We start from the raw sequence: 8,768 nt of genomic DNA on the forward strand, positions 1-8,768 counted from the left end.
ATCCCAAAGTTGTCTGCGTTTGTGAAGACATTGTTTACGAATCCTGACCAGTACTTCGAAATCTTTCCTATTGTAAGCTTGTCGTTAATGGTTTTCACCTTCAAAAAGAAAAATAGTGTTAAATTTAAAGGCGCAAAGAGATAGTGTTACGTTTCTCAATAGGCTTGCTTCGTGAGAGAAACGTGAATTATTTTGTCCCTCAGCTCCAAGAGCCGATTCCATGTTGTTCTTTTCTCTACAAATGAAGGTTGCTAGTTTTAGCATTTCATCTCGCTCTGCAGCAATTTTGCTGTTCTGGCCATTTTCGGATCCATCGCAACTCCTTTTTCTTTCATTTTGTGTGCAGGATATAATAGCAGTAACTAATTAACGCCAGACTACCACAAGGTGGCAGCAGGTACACAGTTCAATGATATCTCTACCCAAGAAGGGAATTCCTTTCCGTGAGGCCCAGATGTTACACCTCAATTCCTTATTTTTTTTTTAAAAAAAGAAGACATGTTTGAGAAAGATTTTAGAAGAAATTGATGACTCGGTACAACTGGTAAACTTTTTCATTCTTATCACTAAGATTTTATAATTACTGAAGCATGACATATTTTCGACCCTTGTTAAATCTTTATATTATACTGGACATTTGTGAAGGTTGTTCTTTTCCAACTACCTCTAAGTCTTGTTTCTGTATGAAAAAAACCCCTCTGTTTAATTTAGGTTTCAACATAGGCAGTTGAAACCAGTTCAACATCAATATCTACTAGTTCTTTCCAAAAAGAAGTCTATAATTCGATTTTATTAACTATTCATTTGTTTATCCTGTTTCCTTTCTGGTGCAGAAGGTGACTCAATAGAAACATCTACTTTCCATATTGTGGTAGAAGATGGAAATAGAAAGTTACTTAAGACATCTCTATGGGTATTAAAACACGTATGCTTAAGTTCTCCTCTATTATATTACTCTTAGGAAAGTTATGTCCAATATCGGGGTAATGGAATGGCATTAGGACAGCTCACGTTGCAAAACTTACACTGTACTCTGCGTGAACAGTGTTCCCTGAAGTCCTAAAAATTGAATGTGCTGGATAGAATATAAAATGAATGAACAAATGAAAAATAAACATACATGTTAAGTTAGGCCATCTCCTCTGCTTAAGGTGTTTGCCTGAGAATCTGTTAAGATAGTTCATAGTGCCACAGATTGAATTTGCACTATCTATTGTTTTTAACATTCAGAAAGATGGAGAAAGAGAGACAGGGAGAGTGAGAAAGCAAGCGCCAGGTCTGAGACTCGAACTCCAGTTGGCTGTGTGGAAATTCCAGCGCCTTAACCACCACACCACCTGCTGGCCTGAGAGTAGATTGTTCTACAAAACAAATTTGGCAAGTCTTTAAAACATTGCTTTTAAATTAGGAATATTTTAATAGCGTGTGCTGCTGAAATGAGATCTGACCACAAAAGATATAGGAAAGAAGATAGACATTGAGGTGATTTTAAACTGTATGTATATTCACTATGTGTGCTATAATTCCACAGAAATCAAAATAGGATCCACTGATTTTTATTTTTTAAATCAGAAAATATTGGTTATCTAAAATAAGCATACATTTAAAAAGACATACATATATTTAAAAAGTAGTGTTCAGAAACTTGGACACACTGAGAGGTCACAAGATATTGGGGCCAGCAGATGATGTAGTGGTTGGGGCGCTGGACTCCCATGTGACCGGCCATGGTTTGAGTCTTGAACCCAGAAGTTTGAAACTCACAGCAACTGTGTGTGCATGCCCAAAATCCCAGGAGGAGAATGGACAGAAAGGGATTGCAGTGTGGCCATCTCACTGGGGGTGGGACTTTGTCTCTTTGACGAGCACACATGCCCTATAGCAAAAGTCTTTCTCAAAAAAAAAAATATCACAAGACATTAATTGTTGTAAGTGAGGAGACATAGTAGTTTTGGCCATCAAGGACATAAAAGTGAATTTAGCTAAATCCCTTTCAGGAAGTTCTAGTTGATAACTATCATTTTATTCAATTTGTGAAAATGACTTCGAATAATACTTGCACTGGTCAATGAGCGACGTCAAGCCAAGGTGGTCCATTTTCATAGCAGGGTTGTTATTTATTAAGTTCTTGGCCTTAGTATCTCTGAAATCTTGAGTTCAGACTGTTGGCATGTATAATACGGATTTGTTACATTATTTCACAAAAACATTATTTTCTACATTTATTTCAGGGATATTCCATGATTAAAGCATTTTTAAAATGCAATTGTATTGCTAAAAAAATTTAGACCTAAGTGAAAACTTTCTTCATTTTGTCAGTCTTACCTCAAAATCCACGTCGCCAAAACAACCACATGTTGCACAAGGACCAACGATTTTCAAGATGTCTTCTTTGTTTGCATTTTGGATTGTAAATTTAGGCAGAAAGGGGTCCCACTTCTGTGCCACATAAGCCACGATAGTACCAGGAGGGGCTTGGATTTCTAACTGGACAAAGAGATAATAGTAATAAAGATTTTCTAAGGTTATTCGCTTTTCGTTTTATTGTAATGTCAGGTTACATTAAGCAATACAGTGTTATGAAATTATTTTCCTGGTCTACAGATCATTTCATTGATCTGTTTCTAAGAATGCAGACCAATGTATTTTTGATGTTTTACAGAACAAAGGGACCTACTGTAAAGACACACATTTGGCCCTGTGCACTGAAAGTCTATGTCCTGCTTCCTTTAAAGAAAGTAGCAGATGGCGTAATGGCTATGTCGCTGGACGCCCATGTAGTTGACTGCGATTCGAGTCCTGGACCCAGTGGCTTAAACTCACGCCAGGTGCACGTGCGTGCGTGCCCAAGATCCTGAGAAGAGAATGGAGGAGAAGGGATTGCAGCGTGGCCATCCCTCCGGGGATGATTTCTCGCTTTCTGTCTCTCTGTCTCTTGCTGTCTTTCTGGCGAGTGTACGCGCTCTATAGTAAAAACCTCTGGAAAAAAGAAAAGAAAAGGAAAGAAAGCTTGCTCAAGGACTATCTTCTGACTCTGAAACACTGGCTTCCTCGTCATTTTAGGACAATCACAACAGTTGCTTAAGCAGCAAAGTTGTTCCCCATGGGGTAACTCGGATCTGCTCCCTCTCAGTTGTTGCCACAGCCTACATCTGATTTTTTTTTCTTAAGAGGTTTTTGCTATAGGGCACGTGAGCTCGCCAGAAAGAGACAGAGACAGAGAGACAGAAAGAGAGAAATCACCCCACAGGGGAGATGGCCACACTGCAATCCCTTCTCCTCCATTCTCCTCTCGGGATCTTGGGCATGCAGCCAGACGTGCCAACCTGAGTTTAAGCCACCGGGTCCGGGACATGAACTGTGGTCGACTACATGGGTGTCCAGCGACATAGCCATTACGCTAACTGCTGGTCCCAGCCTGCATCTGTTTTAAGCCCTCCTTCACTAAATTAGGCATAAATGAGTTTTTTGTTTACTCTAGATTGTCAACTTCCAGCTTCTTCATGTTTTTAAACAAATGCTTCTTGCACAGTTATAGTTATTAAACACCAATTTGATTGCTGGTTCATATCTTTCAAAGTGAGAAAGACCGGCAGTTGCATTTTTAGCCATTACCTTCGTTTTTGACCCCATTACCCTTACATATTTACACAAACCAAATAAAATTATTTTGTAAGAGAAGTTGAGAGTGCGTGTAAAAAAAGTTTAATTTTTAAAGAGTTATTTTATTTTAACTTTATTTATTATTATTTTCCAATTTGACCAGGGAGAGACAGAAAGGAGAAAGAAAGTGAGAAAGGAAGTCAGCAGGCCTGAGACTTGAACCATCGTTGGCCATGTGGGAGTCCAATGCCTTTAACCACCATGCCATCTGCTGACCCCAAGAGTTTAATTTTTAACCAAGTCAGGTCTTCACGATCTTATCTCATTTTCATTTTTCTTATTTGGTCCAATAGTTGCAGGTGCATATCTGTAGTGTTTTTTGATAGACAAAGGTGATTTGAACTTGATTGCTTAGAATTATATGGATTTGTCTTGGGGATCACTTTTAAAGTAGTTGGTTTGATTTGGGCCAGATTTTGAAAGTTATTTATGAATATCAATGTACATCTTACATTTGATTTGTGGGACATAGGGGTACTATGAAATAAAACATTGATTATTAGAAATTGGGTAACTATTCTATGGTTATGCTAACTTTATCATTAGGGGTATATTAATCTTTTTTAATAATTATTTTATTTAACTTTGTTTATTTTCATTTGACAAGAGAGGGACAAAGAGAGAGAGAGAGAGAGAGAGAGAGAGAGAGAGTGAAAAGGCAAGACTCCAGGTCTGGGACTTGAACCATAGTCGGCCATGTGGGAGTCCAGGTCCCTTAACCACCATGCTACCTGCCAGCCCCATGGGGCATATTAATCTTTTTTTTTTTTTTTTGAAAGTTTTTTTTTTTTTCTTTTGCTATTGGGTGCGTGCGCTTGCCACCAAGATAGAGAGAGACAGAGAGAGACGGAAAGCGAGAAATCACCCCCCCCAGGGGGGATGGACACGCCTCCATCCCTTCTCCTCCATTCTCCTCTTGGGATCCTGGGCTCACACGCACATGCATCCGGTGTGAGTTTAAGCCACCAGGTCTGGGACTCAAACCATGGTCGACTACATGGGAGTTCAGCAACATAGCCATTACGCTAATAGCCAGGGGCATATTAATCTTAAATGTCCTCAGTGGGAGGATAGAAATTCTTGGGCTACATGTATGAGTATTTGAGCCTTCTTATTTAGGCAGGTGCTTACATATAAATTAGCTTAAATATACATTGTTAAAAACTTCCCTAAATACTGATTTTCCATGTTAACATTTATTTCCCATCATCCTAAGGCCAGAACTATAGCAAGTTCTCAATAGAGAAGCTATTGGCAGTTCTTGGATGTGGGATCATAGGTAATTCACCACTACTCCTTGAGACCGTTTCCTTAACTGTAAATGTGAAGAGCAAACCTAATCTTTTTAGCCCATAACTGCGAAGATTAGGTTTTTAGCTCTAATATTAGAGCCAGCAAAGTAAGCAAAAGTTCTATATTATTTTAACTGCATCACATCAATGAAAGTTTTTCGTATGCCTATTAAACGATGAAAATTCAAATCTATTGTATATTAAAATAAAATACTTGAATTACTCCTTCTAGAACCATCACATTGCCTTTGCTAAACCTTGAAGTTGGTCATAAATGGGTAAATGGAATGTGGGGTTTTGTACAAAGTAATAACACCTAATCAAGAGAACACCTTGATAGGGGCCAGCAGGTGGCATGATGGCTAAGGTCACTGGACTCTCACATGGCCGACCATGGTTTGAGTCCTGGAACTGGCAGCTTGCTGTCTCACTTTCCCTCTCTCTTTCTCTCACTCTGTCTCTCTCTGGTCAAATTAAAGTAAATAAATAAAATAATTCTTTTCCTTCCTTCCTTCCTTCCTTCCTTCCTTCCTTCCTCCCTCTTTCTTTCTTTCTTTTTTTCTTTCTTCTTGTTACAAGTATACTAATTTTCTTCTGAAACATTTTTTTAAGGTTAATTAATTTATATTCATTCCCTGAGCATTGTCACAGCATACAAAATGTGATTTCCCAAATAAAAGAATTCTTAAAAAACAAAAAAAGAGAACACCTCGAGGAGTGTAACATCACTTAGCGTTCCAGGACTTTGCTACCGTTAGAGAAGACAAAAGCTCTGCGGAGTAGAGGGACTTGGAGACTGCAATTACGTGGCTAATCTAGAAAGCAGAAAGATGTGGCTCACTTCCACGACGCGTGAGCTGTCCTTACCAATCAACATCACAGACGCTGCCATCGTTTTTGTTAGAAAGGAAAACATTTTTGAGAATCACAAAATCCTCGAGGCGCACTTATCCTAAAAGAGTAACACACTAGTTTGAACCACTGAAAGATGAATTGCCCCTTGGCTCCAGATGAACGCCATTTTACAGAAATAGTTGCTAACCTTCCAGACCAAACCAAACCAGACACAGGGAGCCAGTGACTAACCTCTTGTAGGTAGCAAGGGCAGCAGCAGCTGTTGCACCTCAAGGGCCTGTTGACTGTGATCACCTCTCGCCCTGAGTTATCGCTGACCCGCAGGGTGCAAGATCGCAGCGTGGAACAGAAAGTGCGATTGAAGCAGATGCTTTCCTCCACTGCAAAGTAAATTCTTTGTCCCACGCTGTTTTTAATCTCATATTTGTTGGAGGTCTCAGTGCCAAGTATCACTACGGGAGCAAACAAAGGTCACAAAAGAATGCTTTTCTCACTATCAAAAACTTTAAATGAGTAAAGGGGAGGGGAGATGATATTGAAAGGAAACTGCGACGGACTGATTTGTATGCATCTTCTTCTTCATACAAAATACCTTCATCCTCTACATTTTGATGACTTAGCCATGGAAACCAAAGTACACTCTGAGAACATGGAATCAGTTCTGATAACAGATACATGACCTATTTAAAAAACTGGAGCACCACTTTTCAAATAAAGAATTGATGCTCTAAGGAAGAAAGTATTATGTACGTAGTAATTCTATGAAAGGACTTAAACATTTTTTTAATGAAAAAAATGGAATTAAAATACAAATGTATTCTGGTGCACAGGTTTTTGAAGCTTATGAATCATTTTTATCATAATGTATAATTTCCATGAGCAGGTTGAAGATTCCTTGTGTCACTGCTTTAGAAGGCACTGGAATAACTTATTATAAGAGTAAGAATTTAAAAAAAAATAATTATTTTATTTAAGCTTATTTATTACTATTATTATTTTAATATTTCCAGAGAGAGTGAGAGAGAGAGAAAGACTCAAATCGTGGTTGGCCATGTGGGAGACCAGTGCCGTTAACCACCACAGCACCTGCCGGCCCCACCTAATAAATACTTTAAATAAAATTTTCAGACCAGCAGGTGGCGTGGTGGTTAAGGGCACCGGACTCCCAAATGGCAGACAGCAGTTCGGGGCCCAGTCCAGACAGCTTGATTTCGCACTTTCCCTTTCTCTCTCTGTGGTAAAATTAAAAATAAGTAATAAAAACAGGGTCAGCAGGTGGTGTAGTGGTTGAGGTGTTGGACACTCTTACCTTTCTGATCATGATTTGAGTCCGGGACCTTCCTTTCTCACTTTCCTCCTCTCTGTCTCTGTTTCTCTCTCTCTCTGGTCAAATTACAATGAATGAATGAATATATAAAATTAAATAAATAATTCTAAAATAATAATAATTATATAATAAATTAAGTAAAATAAATAAATAAAAATCTTTAAAATGTCTATTAGGTGATGTATCTATAACTGTGTGCTATTCTACTTTTTATTTCAATTTTTGATATATTTGAGAAATATGGGGCCGGCAGGTGGCATGGTGGTTAAAGACGCTGGACTCATGTGGTTGACTGTGGTTCGAATCTCGGACCTGGCAGCTTGCTTTCTCACATTCACTCTCTCGGTCTCTCTATCTGTCTTTCTCTGGCCAAATTAAAGCAAATAATAATAATGATAAGTAAAGTTAAAAATAATTAAAAAAAAAAAGAAAGAAAGCCTCCAGGTTCGGGACTTGAACCGTGGTTGACCATGTGAAAGTCTGGCACCTCAACCATCATGCCACCTGCTGGCCCCCTAGTGTTAGAATTTTAATGGCAATATCAGCAAAGGCTTGGAGAGTTTTTATGCTTTTATTTTTATCTAAATCAGACTAATAATTTTACGTTTAGCTTTTAGTTAAAAAAGGACCTTGTACCCCTTTTGATCTAAGTATATTATGTACATTTAAATTTATTTTTATGACATATTTAGATGTAAAGAAACCAAAATATTTTTCAACAGTTCTAAAAAATGCAGAATATAAAGTACTTACTTCCAAGAAGCTCCACTTGCTGGTGTATAATTATCAGGTCTAACTGTTAAAGGGTAACATAAAAGGAAATGAAAAACATTACAACACTCTGAGAATCTTTGGCGCTCTTACTATTAACCTACTTACTATACTACATGCAAAGAGGTGATTTTCATGTCCTCTATAGTGGGGGCGGCAGGTGGTGTGGTGGTTAAGAGAGCTGGACTCCCACGTGGCCAACTGCAGTTTGAGTCCCAGACCTAGTGCCTTGCTTTCTCACTTTCCCTCTCTTGCTCTGTCCCTTTCTTGTCAAATTTAAATAAAGCTAAATAAAATAATTATTTAAAAATAAAAACAAAGAGGAGCTGGTAGATGGTGTGGTGGTTAAGGGTGTTGGACTCCCACATGGCTGACCATGGTTCAAGTCTTGGACCTGATGGCTTGCTTTCTCACTTTCTCTCTCTTGTTCTTGCTCTGTCTCTTTCTGGTCAAATTAAAATAAATAAATAAATAAAGTTAAATAAAACAATTATTAAAAAAACAAAAAGAAAGTGGTAAACGTCATATTTTATAACGTAAAAGAAGGTAAAAAAATGTATTCAAATAAAAATGTACAATTATCCTGTAAACTCCAAAGCAGAATGGACAAAAATAGGAATAGAGAAAGTAGCTAACTGTGTTAAGTCCTTGATAATGAATGATAAAAGGAGAGTTTGGAAACAATCAATCGAAACAATTGTTTATATGTCTGAATATTAACATCTAAGATGTTTTAAAACTCCTGTGTTTTTTTTTTTTGGAGAGGTTTTTCACTATAGGGCACATGTGCTCGCCAGACAGACAGAGAGAGACATAGAGACAGAAAGCGAGAAATCACCCCCCAGGGGGGATGGTCACGC

General features: G+C 38.1%; 1 protein-coding gene across 1 annotated transcript in view; it reads right to left on the reverse strand.

Annotated features, from left to right (window-relative positions):
- Positions 1-2: 2 nt before the first annotated feature.
- The window catches only part of PLSCR5 (phospholipid scramblase family member 5), a gene marked incomplete at its 3' end in the record, with an annotated part of 27,554 nt that continues 18,788 nt past the window's right edge, over positions 3-8,768 (reverse strand). Inside the window, exons 4-7 of the mRNA XM_027769441.1 lie at positions 7,891-7,933; positions 6,042-6,262; positions 2,326-2,487; positions 3-98 (exon numbers count right to left, since the gene is read on the reverse strand). Coding sequence (XP_027625242.1) covers positions 3-98; positions 2,326-2,487; positions 6,042-6,262; positions 7,891-7,933 — 522 coding nt within the window. The remainder of the gene's footprint in view (positions 99-2,325; positions 2,488-6,041; positions 6,263-7,890; positions 7,934-8,768) is intronic.

This window comes from Tupaia chinensis, unplaced genomic scaffold, assembly GCF_000334495.1.
Source record: "Tupaia chinensis unplaced genomic scaffold, TupChi_1.0 Scaffold149537_1, whole genome shotgun sequence".
Classification (NCBI taxonomy): Eukaryota; Metazoa; Chordata; class Mammalia; order Scandentia; family Tupaiidae; genus Tupaia; species Tupaia belangeri.